The sequence below is a fragment of the Phallusia mammillata genome, chromosome 3 (genome assembly GCF_965637545.1).
Source record: "Phallusia mammillata chromosome 3, kaPhaMamm4.hap1.1, whole genome shotgun sequence".
In the NCBI taxonomy this organism is placed as follows: domain Eukaryota; kingdom Metazoa; phylum Chordata; class Ascidiacea; order Phlebobranchia; family Ascidiidae; genus Phallusia; species Phallusia mammillata.
In genome coordinates, this window is record NC_137254.1 from 14,994,053 (window position 1) to 15,019,133 (window position 25,081).

Consider the following 25,081-nt stretch of genomic DNA (forward strand, 5'->3'; position numbering starts at 1 on the left):
CCCTTCTTAAAATTTAAAACATGCAATGAAAGTTATTTAGTGGGTTGGGGTTCGTTGCATGTGTGTCAAATTGTTTATTTGTAGATAAAATAAGCATTAACAATTGCATAAATATATATATTTGCTGCTGAATACCTATACATAGGTAAAATGGTAGAGCTACTAACACCATACGTTTCGCCGGTAGAGCTACTAACACGATAACGAGGATCTGCCCCCCAAAAGGACCTGATTTCCGGTAGGTGGCGCAATAGAGCATTCCGCGCCAAAAAGGCGTATTATTGAAAGTGTACTTATATTATTTGGTCGTGGTGTGTAGTTTAATTGTGTTGTGTTTGTTTCATAAAATGGAAATTAAATTTATTAATTGTCATGTAGAGCAATAGCGTTAAATTCATAAAATGCACAAACTGTCATGTGGAGCTGCTGCAGCAGCGAGCTGACAGCAAAGTGAGTTGTTTTAAATTGTAAGTAGTCGTTAAAAATTTGGCAAGAGAACTTAATCCATTGTGTTTATTATACAGACACAAAAGGAAAATCGCCAACAAAGGTAATAGGAAATCTGTGTGCCAGATGATTTAACACAAATAGAAATGCTGTATATATGTTCAATTTTACAGATTTATGCCTTACCGGCAGTTTAGGGCCCTACAACAGTAAGTGACCTGTTTATAATCATTACCATACTATGTGTTACTATTATATGTCTTATATTTCACAGACAAAATAAAATATCCCAAAATGCACAGTAAGCAAAGTTGTGTAACTGAAATTTGGTGTAATTAATCCATCTATTGCATTATTATTTACAGATGGCTTCCCAGAAACAAATTTCATCATAGAAGTAAGACCATTTTTTTTTAAATATGCCTGTTTATAAAATAAGATGACAACATTGTGTTTTTAGACTTAAGAAGAGTCCCATTAAAAAATAAAGTAAGTATGTGACATAACAGTGGATTTCAGTAAGGTGTTTGTGCCAATTGATTATGTCTATGATAGAGCTAATGACATCACCATTTTTGTAGGCACCAAAACAGGACAACCTGGCGGAAAATGTAAGTATGTGGAATTATTAATAACAGTGGGTTTCAGTAAGGTGTTTGTGCCAATTGATTAGGTCTATGATAGAGCTAATGACATTACCATTTTTGTAGGCACCAAAACAGGACACCCCGGTGGAAAATGTAAGTGTGTGGAATTATTAATAACAGTGGGTTTCAGTAAGGTGTTTGTGCCAATTGATTATGTCTATGATAGAGCTAATGACATCACCATTTTTGTAGGCACCAAAACAGGACACCCCGGCGGAAAATGTAAGTATGGTAAAAGCCTTTAGGTGTAAAGTTGTTTGAAACTGTTGCTGTGCTTTGCAGAATGAAGAGAAATAAAATGAACAAGTTGTTTATTGTGTCTTTTTGAAAGTTTTAAAGTAAAGATAACAATGCACTGGTGATCACAACAGTGATTGTTAAAGTGTCTGCATAATGTGTTCCATATACACAAGTTCTTTGGCAGTTATGTTCATGATGAAAAGATAACAATATTTAGGACTTTATTTACTAATATGAGAACTCATGTAAACTATCATGAGAATTCCAACCACACCCATGGGACTCTCATTTGTGGTCGTTGGCATTTTTGATAACCCAGACGCCTCGCCAGTAGCCCTATGAAACTGGGGGTTTGTAGTACAACTGTAACATAATGACCTAATATTCGTATTGACGTCATGAGTAAGAGCGGACGTGACTTGTAAGTTTTCCCATTACGTGATTTATATACTTCAAGTGTTTGATTGCGTGAGACCGCAGAGGTACATCCCATATAATTACTAATTGATGTTTTGAACACAGGATGTAAACGTTCTGTACCTCCAGGCCAATCACAGATCCCACGTGCGTAGTTTAATGACGTTGTTTTGATATGTGTTTATATACCGTATCTTTCAAGTTCTCGTTGGGCAGAATTGACTGGGCTTCGCCCCAGCCCTGGACTTTATTCTATTCGATTCGACTTCGGTTGGGCGTATGAATCACATTACGTCAAGCCACGTTTAAATTGCATTACTGTTGGTGTTATAATAAAACAAACTAACCAACGGCTGGACTATTGCTGTTAGCACAATCGGAAGCGCAAGTCGCAGAACACGTAATACACATACATACCTATTTCCTTAAATTTGGTGACCCCGACGTGATAGCTTCCAGCAGCAAAATAACGACTAAGAAGAAGACGAAATACATCAAAGAAGAACAACTGTGACTGTGAGTACCAAAACAATTGTACTTTTGGTCGGAAGATCTTTCATCATCTAAACGAAGATAATCTTTCTTAAACCATTCAACAAATAACCTTCTGATCCATTCAAGCGTCAAGCAACAATCAAGCAAGCGGTACAATTTAACCCCGCTACAATCAAGCATCGCTTAGACTACGACGAGTCGACGAACAAGCACTAAGCCTTGCCAAGTGCTAGAAGGTTACTATCAATCAATCAATCCATCCACAAGGATTCAAGAGCACGAGCTTTCAATTTCTTGACGAATCAATCGAGCTCGAGCCACTGAGGAGGACACTATCCATTCGCGTACGTTCGGAGACGGATTCGGTTTGGAGGTCGCACTAATTCTCGTGCGGAGATCACACATCATTCGTGGTACGGACATCGGATCGTGTACGGGATTCACATTATTCGAGGTACGAAGATCGGAACACGAACTGTCTATTATAACTGGATTACGGAACAAATGAAAACAAGCAAATACATCAAGCATCGTCATGAATCACTACTTCAACGATGACGTTTCTTTGAATCTTACCAGTTAAGTTTTACCTTTTTGTTTTTACTATGTCATTAAGTTCTTTGCCTACCCCATTCTTGGGATATGTTATACTAACACCTTTTGTTTGTCTCTTTATTTGTAATGTGCTAGTTTAAAAGCTACTTATTGTGAAACACACACTTAATTTGAACTATTAATACCAAAACTAAGCTTTTTATTATCGCTTTTGCTTGTCTCGATATCCATTAGCTTCGTGGAGACTCGACTTTTCGAGTTGAGACACTTTATTCTCTAGTATGCCACCGAGGAAAAGTTAGCTCTTAGTAGCGTTTGTGTCTGATCAACACAAATTATTACTTTTCGTGGTTCTGAGAAATACGTTAGCTTTTCGCGCGTACCTGCTTTACGCCAGTCCTTATTGTCTGCAAGCAACATGCTCTATTTTTGACGGGATGAGCTTTTCCCCGCACTTATATTCTCCCATGACACTTCACAAGGTTGCTATACCTTTACTGGCTAGATGGCGTCCCAATTGGAAACATGATGCATTAGACACTAGACCAGATATCTTTACTAGGCCATAGCTGCCTCAGATGTTGCTTACCGAAGCATATTGCGTGAATAACTTTGACCACGTAGAGTAAAAGCGATTATTATTTAGTGATGTTTTGTTATTTGTAATTGCATCTAAATTTTGCTCTAGCACAAAGCAAACTGTTTATGTACGTGTACTGCTGTTTATTTTTATTGTTGCAGAAATGGGAATTCATACAACTACTTGTGGCACAATGAAGGAGGACATTTGAATTTCCCATACCACTGCTGAGCCCGATTCTCGAATTTTCGGATAACTGTCGACAACCGAGCTCGAGAGACGCGCAAGCGTTATGACAAATTTTACTTTTAACGCTTATCAGTTGGTGTGGTTAATTAAATGTTTTTCTTTTGTATGTCATAATTGTTTTCACATGTTTTCTCGCAATTCTTTCTTGTGAATGTTTCTTGTAAAACACTTTTTGGAGGAAGACTAATGTAACATAATGACCTAATATTCGTATTGACGTCATGAGTAAGAGCGGACGTGACTTGTAAGTTTTCCCATTACGTGATTTATATACTTCAAGTGTTTGATTGCGTGAGACCGCAGAGGTACATCCCATATAATTACTAATTGATGTTTTGAACACAGGATGTAAACGTTCTGTACCTCCAGGCCAATCACAGATCCCACGTGCGTAGTTTAATGACGTTGTTTTGATATGTGTTTATATACCGTATCTTTCAAGTTCTCGTTGGGCAGAATTGACTGGGCTTCGCCCCAGCCCTGGACTTTATTCTATTCGATTCGACTTCGGTTGGGCGTATGAATCACATTACGTCAAGCCACGTTTAAATTGCATTACTGTTGGTGTTATAATAAAACAAACTAACCAACGGCTGGACTATTGCTGTTAGCACAATCGGAAGCGCAAGTCGCAGAACACGTAATACACATACATACCTATTTCCTACACAACCACACCTGTTGAGCGTTCAAGACTGCAGTGTTTAAATCTGCAGACTTAAGGCTAACCACACCTGTTGAAGTGTTCAAAACTTCTTGCCGCAATAGTAAAATACTATTGCAGTGAGTCAATCACACGCAGGCGTTCAAGCTAAATGCTTAAGGGTTAACCACACTCAGGCGTTCAAGCTAAAAAGCTTAGGGGTTGACCACAATAATGTGTTTCAGGAAAAATGCTTATTAGGTAATAACACTTTTAAAGCATCTGTACTGACAAACTTTTCAAACGATGTATTACAAAAAGTGATATTTTGTCTATTACATGCACAACTAGATATTGCAGCATTTAAGGGCATATAAACCTATTGTCCACTATAGAACATTGTGAAATTCTGTAAAGACAGCTGGTGTGAAAATTTTGTTTGCATCTCACACACTTAACCCATTCCCCTTTCATAATGCTGGTATTGTTTAACATGGTGCCAGTTTGACATATTTTACACTGGTCTCTCTTCAGATTCCTTGAAGGCAGTTACCAGAAATACACTGGAACATATTTTTTCGATATACAAATGTAAAAGCGGGCTGCATAAGGTTTGTGCCTGCTGCAAGCCATTTTGCGTACATGCAAATGAAAACACCACAACTAGAAGAATCGTTTTGTGGGGTTCGCATTGGAACTTCCACTGATTCTAGTTGGAAATGGAATTTTTCAGCCAGCTGGTAGTTAGCCAACTCCTTTGCAGCTTGAATCTTTGTACTTGTCCTAATACAATGCATTTCAATAGGATCCAAGTAAATAAGTTTTTTGTTTTCAATATCAATTGTCAAAAGAATCCAGTGGCACTGCGATGGGTTCCATGGAATGAAAATAAGCTTTTTGTCTGTAAGGGACATGCCACGCCAAAGATTTTCAATGGGACCCTTTTTTTTCAAGGTGTTGTGCCACCATAGAACAGACATACAAAGTATGGTTGTTGGCAGAAACTATCTGCCACAAAAAAATGTTAATTACTTCGCCATAAAGCCATCCAGCTACAAAGCGTTCATCAACTCTTTTAAATAGTTGCTCTTCGTGTTTTGGTAAAGTTGGTTTCAGTGACTTTTACTCCACACTTGAAAGGGAATGTGTTCCATTTACCAAAACTTGCTCATTAAGTTTGTAACCTCTAAGGCAGGGGCGGGCAACTTTTCCAGTCGGCGGGCCTGATATGGGAAAATGAAGTACTTGGCGGGCCGGATTCCTGAATTGATATATTAATCGCGTATTTATCCAGTGATTTAAAACGGATTTTTGACCACCTAAACCAGGGGTGGGGAACTTTTTTGTTTATAAAGGCTACCAAACGATTTATCGACACTCGTGTAGGCCGCATAGACTATTTCCCAGGCCAAGGACAGTGATGTTCAAACTTTTTGACTTACAGAATGGTCGTTTTGCTATTTCCTCGTAGTTTGTAGGACTTACGGTCCCAGCTAATTAAAATTCCTCACTACATTTTCATCTTCACTACAACATTCAGGATTTATTTAACCTAGAAATTGCTGAACCTGGAGTTTTTGGTAGTCCTAACTATAGAAATCGCTTTATGTACCACTATGGGACCACATGGGTCTTGTTTGAAAACCGCTGCCCTGGAACTTATCAAAAAATAATCTGCAATAAAGTCAAAAATACGTTTCTGTCTATTTTTTTCAGCGCCTGGTGTAGTCGGTTATATCAACATCTTAAAAATGTATTTAGCCATCGAAGGCCGCACTTAGTGCCCTAAAAGGCCGCATGTGGCCTTTAGGCCGCAGGTTCCCCACCCCTGAACTAGGCTACAGGTGTGGAAACAAAGAAAACCGTTAAAGTAGGACACACACAAGGTTGGTGGTTATGTCGTAACAATGGACGTATGGTGCAATGGTAACAACGGCGGGAATTTTTTTTGCTATTGGGGAGCGTTACTGTGCGTTACAACTGTAATTTGACGTAGTAAGCAAGTAATGGGGGATTGCGGCAGACTGTGGCCGCGGGCCACATTATCATGTAAGACCGGAAACTGTCCGCGGGACGCTCAAAATCCCGTCGCGGGCCGGATCCGGCCCGCGGGCCGTATGTTGCCCAACCCTGCTCTAAGGCTTTCTACACTTGGTGTAAAACTGTTTAAAATTGGCTTGACAATGGGAACGTTTGAAGTTACCTTGTGTGAAGGGGAAGGCATAGTAGTCACTTGGTACAATGTCTGCAGAGTATTTGCAGAAGCTCCCACTCTTGATGTAAATGGGTTCACCTTTGGTCGTTTACGGGGAAGCTCATCACCACTTTCAGACCAAAGCACCTTTCTTTTTGTTTTAACAGATTTGTGTTTTGGAATTTTTGAAATTCTAAGTCCATCATCATAACAACAGGTTTTTGCTAAGTTATCTTTGATGCATTCGAGGTCTTGAATTGCTTGCTCCAAAACTTTTTGGGATGTTACATCATAAGACATATTTTTTATGTCAACCAACAAATCGTTGAATTTCCAGATGGTTTGCTGTCTTGGAATGTCTTCATTCGCAACAGTGGGTGAATTCACAGTTGTGTTTGAACACAATGAATAAGTTGAAATGATATTACTTGTCACAGCTTCTTCATTCGGTTTTGATGCACTGATAGCGTTCACAACATTTGGATCCAACACCATGTGAACAGAATTCTGGTACCATTCAGGTAAGCTGGACCGATCAACATCATCATACTTGTTAAACACAGCAAACATGTGCTTACATGGCGGGAAGTGTCGGGTAAAATCTGCACCTGCGCATTTGGGAAATTCAGCCTTTGATCCCAATTGCACAGTGTACATTTGGTCAGTAGATTCACATTTAACTGAGAATACATTTCCATTTCTTACAATTGTGTATGATTGCAAATTTGCAGACTCTCAAATTCTTTGAATACAATGTTTTACCAATTTTCTTGGTCTGTTTTGTAAAAAGTCGGGAACAGAACTGTTGTAACTTCTGTAGTTGCTTGAAGATCTCAAGTTTTCTTGCTCATACCTAGATTACATACTTTTTTCATACACCGACAGGCAACTATAATTAAATAAAATGTATAAGACACAAGTTGAGTACTTTGACAAATGTTGTAGAAACAGGGATCCAACAGATTATATTTTTTGCAGCTTACTTGGTTTATCCTTCTGGGAGAAAATCTTTGTGTAAAATTGTAATCAGTCCAGATAAAGATTTATCTGTTCTGAAACGTGTATGGCATTCTTTTAAAACTCGATTTTGTCTTTCCACACCATTGTTGGTGCGAACAAGTACTTTTAATCGATCTGCTCGATACAGCCACAACCAACGCTAAAAACATACCTGTCATAAATACCTAGCTTGTATCTTTTATTTAACAACCTTCCTTACCTCTTTTTGTGATAGCCAAGTTTTAATAAAATACGTTTGAAGTTTATCATTATCATTCCATTGAACACATGACTGAAAGTCGTTTAATGCTGTTTGGTAAGTTTCCTCACTTTCAGCTCTGGCAATTGCTCTCATAAATACTAATACTTCATCTTTGCTATCCCAAACACCGTTTTCAGACTTTTTAACCCAACGCTCCCATGCTTGCTCACGATGAAAGTCGCATATTAAAACATGGCAATCTGCCAAAGTATATAGTTTATATATTAGTTTTTTCAATAAACATATAAATAAGTTCAAAATTAAAAACAAGCTTACCTGTAAAAACAGCTTCAATGGCATGTATTTCAGCATCACATTTGTCTGTCATAAAAAAAGTTGGTTTCCAGCCAGGTGTCCATTTCTTCAAAATTGAAAGAGCTTCTTCAATATCAATTTGCCTCTCATTTTGTGTGATAAAACTAGCCACAACCTGGTAGTTCATGTTTGTTTTAACTAGAGATGTACCGAATATTCGGTTTGCCGAATTTATTCGGCCGAATCGATTATTTTTGTAAAGATTCGGTTTCGGCCGAATAATTGGTTGCGATTCGGCCGAAACCGAATCTTTTACAAACACAAATTTAAAGCGTTAAACGTGACTTTTCTGCTTATTAAGGTCCACGCAATCTTTCAAAAGCCCAAACATAACGAAAATTGCGTCAATGTTTATGTTTTTCAACACATTTTTGTCTTTCCCACGGTAGTCAAAAAAATTAGTAATTCATCGGCAGGTTGCCAATTAAGCTTAAGGCAATTTTAAACCCCACAGAAGTGAAATAAAGACGAAACACAACTATTTTGCACTGGCTGACTGGTAGATCAACATTTTTTTCACGTCAAACGCGTAGCGTACGACTTTGCGTGACGTCATAAATGATTCGGTTGATTCGGCCGAATCGAAATTTAGCCGATTCGGTACATCACTAGTTTTAACACACAAGAAAACAAGGGCAGGGCATATTTTGAAGTCTTATATGTAGCATCTAGTAGGCAAATGTCCTGCCCGTAACGAAGAAGTTTTCGCTGCCAATGAAGTTGATGGACAAACAACATAGTTTGCTCTGATTCAATTACAGGAGGTGTTTTTTCATCTGTAAGGTCTAAATTAGTGGTGTTTACCACATTAGGAATATATGGTCTAAAAAAAATGTTGTCCTCTGGATCACCAGACTTGACCCACTCGTCAACCAAACATTGGACATTTGTTTGATCCATTTTAGCCAGTTTACGTTTGGAAAATGCCCTGTAGAAGTGGCTCTCGACACCCTTTCTTGTCGGAAAAAATCTTCTGTTTGTGTTGGATGGTACATTATCATTTTTAAACAGTTCATGCATCACAAATAATTTTAGGCCTCTCATGATCTCCCCATTATTGCATATGCCTTCATTTACCATTTCATCAATGATCCGCTTATCAACCATTTGAAGAAATCCTGCCGCCTACAATACAAACAAACACATATACGTATGTCAAACTATTATATTAGGTGAAACAATGATCACTTATGGAGATATTTGGTAGAAAGAATAAAACGTAAAGATTTAAAAAATCAAAAAAAAAATTATTTAGATGTTGGAATCAATAATGGTGTTTATCACATACTTCTCGAATAACATGGCCAGAATGATCACCACTGCTTGGGTTAGAAACGCTACAGGCACATTCCTTTAACATAGACTCCCTTGAAGCTTTGTCTTTCAAAGCCTTGTGAATAAGCACAGCTGACTTATTCCTACGGTTTCGAGATCCTGCCATAACCTGATATTAACAACAGCAAACATCGGTAAATATGAAATTATTTTTTATTGGAATGGTAAAGCATTACCATGAAAAAAATACTCACTTACAATTGGGGAAACCTTAGTATTTCTTGTATTAGTATTTTTGCTTTGCAGTTGCACTTTTTTGAACCTTGAATACACATCTTTTTTTGGCAGGATTTGGATGGTCAAGCAACTGTACACAACAACAAAATACTATTTTTGTCTTCAAGTCAATGTAATGAGTAACACACAAGCATACCTGTTTGGGAATGCATGGTTTACGTTTTTCATTTTTTTTTCTTATTTTCATCTTTTGCATGTTGGCACTCCAGCCACACACTTTTTACAATAATATATGGCAGGGGCGGGCAACATACGGCCCGCGACGGCGGCCCGCAGACAGTTTCTGGGATTTACATGGTAATGTGGCACGCGGCCACAGTCTGCCGCAATACCCCACTACTTGCATACTACGTCAAATTATAGTTGTAACGGACAGTAACGCTCCCCAATAGCAAAAAAACTTTCCCGCCGTTGTTACCATTGGACCATACGTCCATTGTTACGGCATAACTGCCAACCTTGTGTGTGGCTTGCTTTCACGGTTTCCTTTGTTTCCACACGTGTAGCCTAGTTAGTGTTATAGCAGTATCTAAGTCTGTGGTGTATGCATTTGCTGTGGTGAATAATTTTATGTTATATCAGTTTGATTGTTTGAACTGTATTGTAATTGTGACGTTCTTGATTCTATTTGGTTTAGGTCAGGGTTCTTCAACGGGGGCGATTTCGTCCACCCGGGGGGCGATAGTGACATTTTCGGGATTGGGGGGCGATTTTACTTCCAAGGGGGGCGATTTCAAAATTACTGATTGTTTAAAAATATACAAGAATTGTGAGACTAGGCTGACTTACGAGCAAATTTTATTTGTGTGCAAACACCGGGTACATGTTGGGCATCAGCTTTTGCCTCTATTTAAATAAATTGCTTTTGGCGATTTGTTTGTACTTTTTGCGATCTCGAGAGCAAGATTGGGCCTTTTATTTGGCCACAGTGGACGCTTTCTTAAAGCTATGTATGGTGACCGGCTATACCTTTTTAATATAACGGTAACGAGCTTTCCCTCAAACTTGTTTCACTTTTACACTTTCTATAGGTCTGCTAGCGCTTCAAAAACTGCGAAGTTTTTGTATCATCCTTAAATTTGATAAATCTAGTTTAAGTTATCAATGTGGAAAGTATAGGTTTCTCTTCTGCCGAGTAATGCCCCATTACTTTTAATCAAAATAACAAAAATAGCTATTGTTTGCGCACAATCGTATGATGTTATCTTGTCTATGATGTCACAAACTTTGCGTGGATGCGTTAGAATTGCGTGAAATTGACCCTCAGTGTTGTTGTAGCAATTAAATTGGGTTTTAACTGTTAACATAGGCATTCGTTGGTGCTGGGTAAATCTAATTGCATGCAAATGCTCAAGAGTCAAGAACTTTAAAAAATAACAGCGGGGGCGATATTGAGCCAGTGCACTAGCAATGGGGTGATTTCGCTAAAATGGTTGAAGACCACTGGTTTAGGTGGTCAAAAATCCGTTTTAAATCACTGGATAAATACGCGATTAATGTATCGATTCAGGAATCCGGCCCGCCAAGTACTTCATTTACCCATATCAGAAGTTGCCCGCCCCTGATATATGGGATTAAATCTTTGTCCCATCGTATACCGCCTTTTGAGATATCTCTGTCAACATAACATGATCAGCAATAAATATACATGTACATAAATATGCGACAGTCGATTTTTACAAAATGGTATACAATAGAAATGTTTCACATACCATAAGACTTTTTTTGGTACACAATAAATTTGGTTAAAGTGGTAATTTCAAACTCCTCAACTGCCCTTTCGGCTTGTTTAAACGTAGAAAACCACTGAAATGTATTAGAATAGTAGTTCATTAAACCACATAAAAAAGTATAGGACAAATAAAACCTTTAATTTTGTTTCATCTACTTTGTTGGTTTGCTTGCATATTTTTTCTGTAGGCAATGTCTCCGTTAACTGTTACAAATATAATAAAATGACTTTAGGGGAGCTGAAAATTATATAATGTAAGAAGGACATGTTTCTTTTTTGTAACAACTATAGGTTCACAAAAGGAAAACTTAGTACATTTAGTTCTATACAAACCATGTCAATGGGAATTTTTAAAAAGTTTAAGTAAAATGCTGTTTGTTGAGACAGCTGCTTTCCAGTTGAAAGTGCTTCTTTGATGTGTTTGCCTACTACCCACCGTCTAAACCAGTGGTTCCCAACCAGGGCCCATGGCCCCCCAGGGGGGCCACGAGCTATGTTCCGGGGGGCCACGGACGTATATTCACAAGAAACACCCACTAAAAGTCATTTTCACTTTAACTTTATTCCCGAATTTAATCGACTATTTCACATACTATTTGTTTATAGTGAGGTTTATCACGCTCATTTACTATATATTTAAGGCCAAAAACAATACCGCATTCCAACGCGACATTGCTATCTACATTTAAAGGGGGCCACAGGTCCTACATGGTAACTTGAAGGGGGCCACGAGGCCAAAAAGTTACTTTAAGGGGGCCATGGTCCACGAAAGGTTGGGAACCACTGGTCTAAACTGTGACTTGTTCTACATATAAAGCAGAAAATTGTATGAACCAAGTATCTGAAATATTTGTTTATCACAACACAAAGAACATGTATAAAGGACAGGTTGTTAATAAACCTGATATCTTTTTAAAATAAATTACATTTTTAAAATTATTAAACTATTAACTTTGATACCTTAAAGGTTGGAAACATGGTAACTTCAAACATTGTTATCGTGTAAGCATGCTGAAAAAACAACTCCTCATTTTGCTGAAATGATTTCCAGCAATTACTTTGAACAATAATGTATGGAGTGTCATTGTTCCAACACACTTTGTTGTTTTTTATGTCTGTAAGTGTATGTGTTTAAATATATGTACATATATGTTATTGAAATGTTATATATATGCAGATGAATAAATTTCTTTAAACTAAGGTTAAAATGTAGACCCACCATATGCCTTTGATTTATGCAAATGCAGCTTTAAATCCGTCACAGTTTGGAATTGCAGAAATGATTTCTCTGCATTTTCTTTACATTGAAATCACTGCAGCCAAAACAATATACTTTAAGACAAACCAAATCAAAATTTTCACGCAATTGCCAACCTTTTGAATTTGGTTTGATGTTGCAAAATCAAATTCATGCAAGGTTCTTGCATTTTCATCTCTGCAAAAAATAACTATCCTTTTGTTCTCAATTTATTTACAAAACAACCTACGTGGCTTCTTTAGCATTGCATGGAGTCATATCTTGTGCATTTGAGTCCTCCACCATGTTGGTTTGCGAAAATTAATTGTTTTCAAGCTACACTTAATTTAATTCAGCTTAATTTCACTATAACGCTTAATTTCACTAAGCTACACTAAATTAGTTTTGCCATACGTCAAGATTTTCCCTGACATGTCAGGGAATTTAGTGTTTAAATCTGCGTCAGGGAGAAATGTTAAAATATACCCAAAAGTCAGGAATTTAAGAAAAAAAATACATTTACTATGAAATTAATGTATCAACGGAGAAAGTTTCTAGTAGTTAGCTACAACCGCTTCTATAAACGTAAAGCGGCAAACTATAGGCGCGACGGTTAACCTACAAGGTTACTGTTTCGTTTTGTAGTGTGTGTGCGCGCGTAACAATACCTGTTCGTTACTAGTTGTCTGACAATACGCATTAAATAAACAACTAAAAATCCGCGTCTCAAGAAAACACAGCATTCGATGCTACGTGGGAACGTGGGAAATTTAATTTGCTTTAACTGTGTACCTAATGTGCAAGGAACTAACTAACAACAAAAAAGTCGAATGTCGTGAGACACAAAAACGTTTTTACAGGCGCATTTTATTTTAAATTTGAAAAGGTCTTTGTGGCTCCCATTGTTTGTTTCTTTTCTGTATGAAATTGGTCCGAATGATTTTTAGAGTGGTAAAGGTTGGCGACCCCTGATATATGTGTTTATTGTTTCAAGGTTAGTAAGAGACTAAGAGTAGTGAGCTTAGCCTAATAAACTTAACTAAACAGAAGCCTACGCAGAAAGTTATTTTACAAGGATCAGAGTATCGTATCTAACGTTTTCTAGTGTCGCTGTCCGTGTGGCTTCCGAATATTCTAAATTTATTGCAGAATAGAAGTGTTTAGATCTCAAAAAAGGTTAACGCAGCGGTCCTCAAACTGGGATCCGCGGTCCTTGAAGGCATTTTGCGAGAACCGCGAAAAGGTGGAAGTAGTTTTATATTCTTATTTGGCGTCAGTTTGTGCTACTGAATAAGTTTAAATCAAAGTGAAAATGAGAATCGACCTTCTCCATTGCTAAACAATAGGCTTTATTGCATGACAACTAACAAAAATACAATTGTTCGCGCACAATTGTAATGTTTTTGTCTTGTCTTTGATGTCAGATTGGATCATTGTTTTGAATCCTGCAATCAACTTTCGTTTTTCTAAAACACACATTCAAGCTTACGCACCGCGAGCCCTCGAAATAATGGCTAAGGGGCCGTTTAGAAAAAAAACCCGAAAAGTTTTTTGAAAAACTGGGAACGCAACCGAGATAAATTTTGTCAGGGATTGTGTTTCATAAAATATGGCAACCCTACACTAAATTAAATTCAGCTTAATTTACTTATAGCTTAATTTCACTACACACCACACTTAATTAAACTAGTTGCAAACGTGGCGCAAACGCCTGTTTGGCGCGGAATGCTCTATTGCGCCACCTACCGGAAATCAGGTCTTTTTGGGGGGTAGATCCTCGTTATCGTGTTAGCAGCTCTACCCACGACCATAATTGCCAAAATTTACAATGATGAATTAATAATTGGCAGCTAAAACTTTTCTTGTATTTAAAACTTTCGATCAACATTTTGCAGATGATTGAATAGCAGTCTTTTTCCCGTAATTCAATATTGCATTAAATAGCATTCGAACTTGTTTTTAAATCACGTTTTATTTATTTAGCCAACGATTTAGAAAAGTTCAAATGCTTTTAAAGTCCTCGGCTATCGTAATCCAAGCTGTCTGGTCAGGAAATGGCAGATACTTCGTGCACAACAAACATCTTTTGGGCTATTGGCTTACTCCTGTATAAGCATCCAACATTAAATTTAAATAATAACAATATACGTGTTTAAAAAAGGTTGTATCTGCGCTTAGTGTATAACAGCGAAACGTTCCTCAGGTAAAATGCGTTTTCTCTTATTTGCGACCAGTTTGATTTCAGAGGATTGTTCTAATGCCAGCGAAAGTTGTCAAAAAGCTCAGGTGCAAATCTAAACGTATTAAAAAAAAACTTTGTCGTGACGGATATCATTAACCGGTTTGAAGATTTCCTTAAAGTAATGTTTCCGTACTTAAAAACAACTTTTTCGCGGCTTTAATAGGATGAAAACAATACCGTCGTTTTCTTTTCGTGTAGAGCAGGTGTGGCCAACACGTCGATCGTCTGCTTTTGACTGGTCGATCGCACTAAATTCTCCACTACTAATCAAAAGCTTATTGATTGAAAAACAAATTAAATAATATAAAACAGCACTTCTGACATTTTGACACAACGCACAAATGTTCAATGAGACAACAATAATCTAAATGTGACTCTCTTTGTTGCGTAACAATTGTGATTTTAGCAACAAATTATGTCGTAACAACTACAATGTTTGTCGTCACAACTTTAATGTTTACGTTAACGAAGCAGTTGCAATTGATTGAGGAGATTTAAAGATTTAAAAATATGTACATCTGCGACGATTTATTGTGGTAAGAACTAGATTCTTGACAATAAAACTCATGACTATAAATATGTGGTAATTGTCAATCAAATCCCATGCAGAAATTTGCGTTATTGCTTTGTGTAAGTGGTAGCCTAAATTATTTCCGATCAGTCGATCGTGTGCAATTAAGAAAGTTTTCGTCGATCTTAACGACTAACAAGTTGGCCACCCCTGGTGTAGAGCATTTGTTTTCTTTTTTTAATTAAAAAAGCCAACACTTTACAACAGTATTCCTTTTCTTCTGAAAAACAAACATGCTTAGTGCAACAGCAGTAAAAACAAATAGGGTATACGTACCTGCGCCGGCGAGAATTACTGTGTTGATCCAGCTTTAGAAACTGTGCCGAAATATTGGTTGCAGTGGTTGGCTATATTGTTTGTCGTCCTAGTTTGAATTGTCACATTTCTACGAACCTTCAATTAGCGCATAAATTTTCCATCTCCTGAATACTTGTGAATCAAAAGTAAAGTTTTTTAATCCTGCAATTCGACAACAAATTTCATCCACTGCAAAACACACGCAGATGCCGCAACTATAGTGGACGTTTTGCTCAACAACCGCGTCACTTTCAAAAGTAATATTTTGTCCAACATAGCCTATTCTTCAAATTTAGGAAGACAGTTATGCAGCTGTGTCCGCTGTCCGGTACGGATTTGCAATGTCAACGGTAACAGTTGTATTGAAACACTCAAAACACAGGTGTGGTTAGCCAATAAGCCTTAACGCCTGAGCGTGGTTAACTAATAAGTATTAACCTAAGTATGTCTTCTGTAGACTTGAAAAGTCACCATGAACCAATTTATTTATCTCAGTTAAAGTGTTCTGGAAGGAATTTACATTTTTTGTGTGTCATTAGGTGTTTCATAGACATAAGTAATTGATATTTTTTTTACCAACAACATACACCCTACTGCAACCCACTGTCTATGTGTTATTACAAGTTTAATTCCATGTACTTACTTTTTCAGTTAAAGTGTCCTGGTTTGGAATGAACAAAAATGGTTGTGTCAATGGCAGTGGTCTTTTACCAGATTTGAAACGCTGTACGCGGGCCATTTTGATTTTTCTGGGTTCCAAACTGATATAAATAACACTTTTTGTTGTGGCACAGGTGACACGCATCCAATTTTTTGGGGCAAAAGGTGTTGCTTTCTTTAGAATCATTGAGCTACGCAGTGTGTTCCTCTTCACAAAATCATGAAAGTTGATTGCACTGTAGCCGCGGCCATCGTACCCAACACTTGTTGGCGATCTCTTGGTTTGGAAGCTACAGAAATGTTTGTGTCATTGGCTGTTCCATAGACATAGGCGGTTGACCAATAATAATGAATACCACAATAACACTTACCGTTATTGATTCAAATCTTGAATTCGTATTGAATGATTTCATGCTTTAATAAATTTATGTTAAATCATCCTACACGCAGATTTCCTATTTATCAATAAAGCCTTTTACCTTTTTTGTTGGGTTTGTTTCCGTAAGTTCTCTTGCTAAACTCACATAATTCATAACAGCTCACTTTGAGGTAAGCGAAGTAAAACTAAACTGGGTATAAAATAAAACAGTCCTGATAAAAACCATGACTTTTGCATCAAACAGATCTGGAACACCGTACTCGGGTCATATTGTTTTTTTTTCTATGTTTTAAACGGAGATGAATGGGGTTGAGACATTTTTTCTTGTGGCACGGGTGACTCGCATCCAAATCTTTGGCAATTTTTTTTCGTGCCTTCTTTCAAAATCATATAAGCTACACGGTGTTCTGTGCATAGAAAAAACAAACAAGGAAACTGATTGCACCGTAGCCGTCGCACCCACCTGTTGGCGATTTCCCAAAAACAATATCTGAACAAATACTTGCCGCTGCTTTGTTGGTTTGTGCTTTGAAAATTGATTGCTGCTACATCAACTCTTTTGGCAATTGCTTCAACCTTCTACCCAGTTCGTTTGATCCAAGCGAATATTTTTCATCATAATCCTTACTAGAAAAATAAAAATGCGACTCCAATTTTTTCTGGGTATGGTTTGAATTCTCACAATAGTTTAAGTTTAAGAGGAATTGCAAAAATGGTTTGTTTACTATCTCTGTTCAAATTTGTTCACATGATAACAAAAACAAAAAAATCATAAACCACATCTAAATTTGTATTTATTTTTTTCTGCGAAGCACAGAAACGGTTCAGTTTTAGAAGAAAAAAAATGGCAAGTTGTTTGTGTGCATACTTACAATATTCTAAGTCTGTTCAGATTTTAAAAACACAGTGGTGTCATTAGTTATACTGTTACAACACTTTAATCTACATATATTACAAAAAATGGTAAAAAAGCCGTCAAAAAGTCATTCTTTAATAGCCATCTGCCAACAATATAGTTGCCAAAATATCAGTTACAACTTCTATATTAATAATCACTTGTCCTTTAAAATCTATTGTCTGTGTGTGTTATGATGTCACATTAGGGAAGACAATCACAAAAAGTAATTGTTCTTAGCATAATTAACAGCGTGCACTCGTATGCAGGATTGTAAAAAAAAGGTTGAGAAACTTATTCTTCTGTTGGTTAATGATTTAACATATTTCCCTCCGTGGACCCCCTAAAACCATCTTCACGGACCCTTTGGAGGTCCGCGAACCCCAGGTTAAGAACCACTGGTCTAGACCAGGGGTGGGCAACATACGGCCCGCGACGGGATTTTGAGCGGCCCGCAGACAGTTTCCGGTCTTACATGATAATGTGGCCCGCGGCCACAGTCTGCCGCAATCCCCCATTACTTGCTTACTACGTCAAATTACAGTTGTAACGCACAGTAACGCTCCCCAATAGCAAAAAAAATTCCCGCCGTTGTTACCATTGCACCATACGTCCATTGTTACGACATAACCACCAACCTTGTGTGTGTCCTACTTTAACGGTTTTCTTTGTTTCCACACCTATAGCCTAGTTCAGGGGTGGGGAACCTGCGGTCTAAAGGCCACATGCGGCCTTTTAGGGCACTAAGTGCGGCCTTCGATGGCTAAATACATTTTTAAGATGTTGATATAACCGACTACACCAGGCGCTAAAAAAAATAGACAGAAACGTATTTTTGACTTTATTGCAGATTATTTTTTGATAAGTTCCAGGGCAGCGGTTTTCAAACAAGACCCATGTGGTCCCATAGTGGTACATAAAGCGATTTCTATAGTTAGGACTACCAAAAACTCCAGGTTCAGCAGTTTCTAGGTTAAATAAATCCTGAATGTTGTAGTGAAGATGAAAATGTAGTGAGGAATTTTAATTAGCTGGGACCGTAAGTCCTACAAACTACGAGGAAATAGCAAAACGACCATTCTGTAAGTCAAAAAGTTTGAACATCACTGTCCTTGGCCTGGGAAATAGTCTATGCGGCCTACACGAGTGTCGATAAATCGTTTGGTAGCCTTTATAAACAAAAAAGTTCCCCACCCCTGGTTTAGGTGGTCAAAAATCCGTTTTAAATCACTGGATAAATACGCGATTAATATATCAATTCAGGAATCCGGCCCGCCAAGTACTTCATTTTCCCATATCAGGCCCGCCGACTGGAAAAGTTGCCCGCCCTGGTCTAGACAAACGGTAATTGAAGACTCTTCTCCAAGGTTGCTTCCTGGATCTCTTCTTCTCCAAGGTTTCTTCCTGGAAACGGCCTCATGAAATTGGTATTTAAACCGAATGCTTCATCACCAAAGAAGACATAGGGAGCAACTTGATTGCTGTCACGCATGTCGAACAACTATAGGAAGGCCCAACTCGTTCGCTTTCAATTTTTTTCCGAACGCGGAATTGGCAAATACACTTGATTGCTTACCGAAAGACCCCACATTCACACATGTTAATCGACATTGCGAGTCAGCTACCGCGAGCAAAACAATGCTTTGTGAATGTTTGTAATTGTAAGACGACCCTGAGTTACTTGGTACCTGCAGGACAATGTGTTTGCCATCAACACTTACTACGCAGTTTGGAAATTGCCAAAACCGGTCGAAACCTTCGGCAATTTTTAACCAACCTTGCCTTGATGGAATAGGCATGACCTCGTTTCGCACTGTCTCCCATATAGCAGCACACGTTTCCGGTACAGCATGGCATATTGTCGATTATGATGTTCGGAAGGATGCGGCAATTGTTGAATAAGAATCGCAATTGGCCAAAAAACTACAAAACAGCAGAACGGCTTTATAATCGTAGGCTAATTGTAATTTTTTAAAGCCTACCGAAGCGTCAGTGCAAGGTGTCCTTCAACGGAAATGCATGTTCTTAAATGAGTTGTTTGTTCCTTTATCTTAGGTCCAATTTTATGCGCTAAAAATCAAACGCTTCTGGCGTCATTCGAAAATAAGTCCAAAACTCGGAAAGTCTTTCGAGGCCGAAAATAAGTCCAAAACTCGGAAAGTCTTTCGAGGCGCAACCCCAAAATTAAACGAGAAAATTCACCTAAAGAAAGTATGATTAGCTAAAAAATCAAACTGTTTTTTCTGTATAAAACGTTTCTTAACTTACCAAGTTCGGTCCCTCGCTGCGAAATCGGATGGACCCACCAACGTCGCGCCGGTGGTTTTTTCCGAGCCATTCTCCTAGCTATCAATAACAAGGCTACGTTTCTATTTTTTTTGTACTAACCATGATAAAAATATGTATTTGTCTCTTGTTGTGTCAGTAAAAATAACTATAACTGGTTTCTAATGACAATAAAATGCTGAATAAAATGCTTCTTGTGCGACAATAAATAATTGATAAGCTTGCAATATGCAAGTCACGCGAAATTGTTACCGATAGTGTAAACAGTTGATCACTTGCGCGGCGTGCCGCATTGCGTCGCGTGTTGTGTCAACACACCTTAATTCCAACCAGTCTGTCTGAAACGGAGGGCGCGCATGATCAGCGAAAAAACTTTTTTCTGTCTTCCAATGTAGCTTAAAGTAAACGCTTCCAAGGCACTCTTGTAGGCCATGAATTCTGTTAGCATATCTTCACGTGAAAACTTGAAACTCACACGTCCGTTTATCTTTATGCTGTTTTGTTACATTATTCGTACGCTGCTAAACGTTCTGTTCTAACAAAAAATGTTGCATAATTTGTACGCTGCTAAACATTTGTGCCCTGCTGTTTAACCAAAATAGAAAAAATACGTATTACTTTAATTTGGGGCCGACACCACACGAATGATGCGTCCTGGCGCCACTGGGGCTCCTTTTTGATTTATCACATGAAGAACCATTGGACGATTGCTGGTTTCAGGTCCCTGAAGCATTCGCATTTTAATCGGCAAATACACCACTTCAGGCCCAGTTGTCACCATAGCAGGCGTTGGGGCAGGACAGTCATTGCGTTTGACCCCAGTGATTGTTGCAATCTAAAAATCTGAGCCTCAATTGCCAAAAACCTATCTACTGATTTGCACACCATTTCACATACTGTCATGATTGATTACGCAAACAAAAACAAACGGGCTGCCACACACCAGTGAGAATTGGTTATGGGATTAAAATGGTACACATTATTCTAGATTCACAAGGACACATTAGTAAACTAAAGCATCAACTTCAAACTACTAATTTTTTTAGTCAAATTAACTTTACGTCATTTTATTGTCATATTTTATACTCATGAGAATATTCGTTGTTACGTCATACATTCAACAGATAACCAACACATGTAAAAGAAGTTTCGCACCGAACACACATACATCGCATGCACCGTGTGGTCTGGCTGTCGTTTTGGAAGCGATGCTAGAAACTTTGTGCGACAAAATATCTCTGATTCCATTGCATTTAACGGGAAAGTTAGAATACGGGTATTGGGAATAATTGTAAACACGCGAGGGAGGTGCGTGCCAGTTGTTGCTTAGCTTCACTGAACAAAATATTGGGTAATATTTTTGGCACTTTTGGGTAGATACTAGGGTACCGGATAGTTTTACCCAAAATGAACTTGGGTAGAGCAAGTACCCAACACTTTTGCTGATCAAAATTGGGTAAAATCTCGTGGTACCCAACTGAAAAATAATTGTTTTGTGGGTACAGGATTGTTTTACCCAAAATGAACTTGGGTAAAGCAATTCCCAAATTTTTTAATTTTTAGAAATTGGGTTATTGTACCCAACTAAATTATCAATTTTTGGGTAAGTTGTTATTTGACCCAAACCGAATTTTGGTAAAATGGTTGCTGAAAATGCATGTGAATTTACTTTGGGGTAAATAACGAGGTACCCAAATGTAAAATGAAATACTGTTTGGGTTCTTCATTGTTCTACCCAAAATGTTTATTGGGTAAAATGACATGATACCAAATGCCAAATCACAAGGTGCATTGGGTAGATTTTACCCAAAAATGTGAAATTGTGTACATTGGTATGATACCAAAATGTAATTCAATTCAATTCAATGTTTTATTTGTCACGCTTTGAAATTTAAACAATTGCATAACCAAAATAAAACGAACGTAGTAGAAGCGCGACCGGGTCAGTGAGAGCCAAACATTGGCCATCGAGTCACTTGACCCGTTACTATTAACTTAATAATGAAAAGGGGAAGGGACGGAGGGTAATGAATGGATAAGTGGAATGTTGGTGTTGGAGCGACAAACAAAATAAAAATGCATCAAACAGTACGGCAAACACAAAATGCAATAACGAACATAGATATTACGAGAAGCGAACATAGAAAAATTATGGAAGACGAAAGCAGCAGAGTAATGCAACTGTAGAAAACGAAAGCACGAATCGTTGTAGATGCGGTTGTAGGAGAAACTCAAGCATGAGGCTGGAGGGCAAATGCGCATAATTGGTCGATTGTGGAATTGGGGCGAGATCAGTTGATTGAAAAACAATGCAAGGCATGTTTACGTTAGCACGTGGGTGAGGCAGCATGTCATTACCAACTGAGTTGGGTATAAAAAAAAACTTCAGGATGGAGCATATCTGGCAACAAGAAAGCGTTTGACTATCCTTTTGAAGGTATGCAAGCTTACATTTTTATAGTTGTCTGGTAGAGTGTTCCACATTTTTATACTAGCATAGAATATAGTGTTTTGGGCTCTTTTGGTCGAAACGCGGTTTAAGAAGTACTGACCTCTAGATGCCATTCTGGTGTTATGCTGGTGAATGTGTTGTATTGGCGTTAAAAATTGATGGAAAGTCTCAGGTAAAGCCATGTTTTTGAAAAGAAACACTAGTTTCACTACCTCTGCAAAGTGAATGTCTTTTAACTTGATGATGTTTGTTTTTTTGTACAAGGGTGTTGGTGAAGTGCGATATGGGCTGTGTGTAATAATTTTTAAGATCCTATTTTGAAGTGATATTATTGGCTGTAGATTGGTTTTACTGGCAAAACCCCATGCTAATATTCCATGAAGAAGGTATGGCTGCACCAATGAGAAATATATGGCTCGGAGAGTTGGCAATTGCATGAAATGCTTGAGTTTGGCAAGTATGCTTGCACTGCGGCAAATTTTTTTGCGAAGGAATTGAATGTGAGTATTGAAGTTTAGTTTGTTGTCAAATACTACACCAAGATATTTAACTGTTTGTACCTCTTCTGCACAATTTTGTCCGCACATTATTTTGAAAGTGGAATGATGGTGGCGCCTGTTGTTTGTAAATATCATGAACTTTGTTTTTTTGTAATTTAGCGACAGCTTGTTAGCTCGCATTGATCAATTTTACCGAACTCGTCATTGACATTTTTTTGAAGGACAGATAAGTTTCTGTCTGACATCCAAAGGAATGTATCATCTGCAAATAATCTTGTGTTGAATTTTGACGCTGTTGGCAGGTCATTGATATACAAAAGGAAGAGTAACGGAGCCAATATAGATCCCTGCGGAAGGCCACAAGTTGTTGTTTGGCAGCAAGAATCGTGATTGGGATGGATGTGAGTAAATTGCTGTCGATTTGATAGGTAACTTTTAAAAAAGTCTGATATATGACCTCTGAATCCATAACAAGCCAGTTTTTGTAACAGTATGGAGTGGTCGACAGTGTCAAATGCCTTTGCCAAATCCAGAAAAATTCCGCAGGTGATGTTGCCATTATCACAATTTGAAACAAGTTTGTCATGTATTTCAGCTATGGTCAATCCGGTCGAGTGTTTAGGTCTGAAGCCATTTTGGAACTTGGTGAGAAATTTGAACTTGTGCAGATAGTCTGTCATTCTGTTGTAAATTAATCGTTCGAAAATTTTTGACACAGTTGGTAAAAGAGATATGGGTCTGTAATTGGATGTTTCCTGAGAATTCCCCCCTTTCAAAATAGGAATGACTTTTGCCAGTTTAAGGCAGTTTGGGTACACACTGGAATTTACACATTCATTAAATGTGTCACATAACAGGGGAGATAGATATGGTGCTGCAAACTTGAATAACTTTACTGGTATATCATATGGTCCTGGTGCCTTCCTTTCATTCAATGCTAATATGATGTTGTATACCTCACTGATGTCTATGGGTGCAAATGAAAATGATTTGAAAGTAGGATGGGGGAGAAATGATAATGGAGATTGTGGGGTGGATGGAATTTTACTTGCCATATTACTACCAACTGTGGAAAAGTAATTGTTGAATGTGTTGGCTATTGCTGCAGGATCTGTGATTTGCTGTAAGTTTACAATAACTGTTGTTTTATGTTGTTTTCGTTTTTTTTTTTGTGAAGTGATATTTTTAATTACCTTCCAGGTTTTCCTGGGATTATTTTTATTCGCTATAAAAATGTTTGTGTAGTAAATTTGTTTTGATTTCGTTATGACGTTTTTAAGTGTTTTTGCATAAATTTTGTAAGTTGTTATAATGTTGTTGTTGCTTGTGTGGAGAGTTTTTTTGTACATTTTGTTTTTGGTAGTTATCGAATTTAGAATACCCATTGTGATCCATGGTTTGTGTTTGTGATAGGCCTTTTTTGGTAATGTTATATATGGTGCATGTTTGTTTGTTATTGTTTGTAAAAGTGAAATCATTTGTATTATTTTTTCTTCAACAGACAAAAGTGGTGCAATGTTTTCTTGAATTTGCAATATATCTTCACAGTAGTTTTGGGAGTTAAAGTTTTTGTAGGTTCTGAATTTCCGGAATGTGGTTGCAGTTTTATGTGGGATGTGCTTGATGATTACAAATATTGGAAGATGATCAGATATGTCGAATTCTATTAAACCAGGTATGTGCTGTCCTGTATCATTATTTGTATCAATGTGATCGATTGCAGATTTTGTAAGTGAAGGAGCTATGTGAGAATATGTGTTAATTAGTGATTTTACATTTAGGCTTTCTATCATGTCTTTGTAGTTGTGGCATTGTAAAGTGTCAGCATTGAGGTCAATATTAAAATCACCAAGAATGTAGAACAAAGTTTTCTTTTTGGTCAAAGCAAACAGGCATTTTTTTAGGTTTTTGTGAAATTCAGAAATGTTGTAATTTGGATGCCTGTAGATTACCCCTATTATTGCATATTTTGTGTCCTGAAGCTTTAGATTAATCCATATGTTTTCACATTTTGGCATTGTAATGAGGTATGTGTGGGTAATTGTGAAGTTAAGTGAATTTTTTACATACAGGCCAACTCCACCAGCATGGGTTTCAGAGTCATGGTGCACAAACCTGTAGCCAGATATGTCCACATTTGAAGAGGTATGGTCATTAAGTTTAGTTTCAGAGATGGCAATGACATCTGGCTGTGTGTTGCAGGTATTAATAAACT

General features: G+C 37.7%; 1 protein-coding gene, 1 long non-coding RNA gene and 1 pseudogene across 2 annotated transcripts; 1 reads left to right on the forward strand and 2 right to left on the reverse strand.

Moving 5' to 3' along the window:
• LOC145219640 (uncharacterized) overlaps nucleotides 1-19,966 on the reverse strand; it is a 225,974-nt pseudogene extending 206,008 nt beyond the window's left edge.
• On the reverse strand, nucleotides 8,500-12,890 carry LOC145218060 (uncharacterized). Its single transcript, XM_080085449.1, has 4 exons — nucleotides 12,835-12,890; nucleotides 12,722-12,782; nucleotides 9,332-9,487; nucleotides 8,500-9,168 (listed from the first exon to the last, which is right to left on the reverse strand). The coding sequence occupies exons 1-4, from the start codon at nucleotides 12,888-12,890 to the stop codon at nucleotides 8,632-8,634; spliced, it is 810 nt and encodes a 269-aa protein (XP_079941575.1). The 3' UTR covers nucleotides 8,500-8,631.
• Nucleotides 19,967-23,049: 3,083 nt separating the features above from the next.
• LOC145220426 (uncharacterized) lies at nucleotides 23,050-25,065 on the forward strand. Its single transcript, XR_013858167.1, has 3 exons — nucleotides 23,050-23,511; nucleotides 23,585-24,541; nucleotides 24,939-25,065. It is a non-coding gene; the product is annotated as an uncharacterized LOC145220426 (long non-coding RNA).
• The last annotated feature ends 16 nt before the right edge of the window (nucleotides 25,066-25,081 follow it).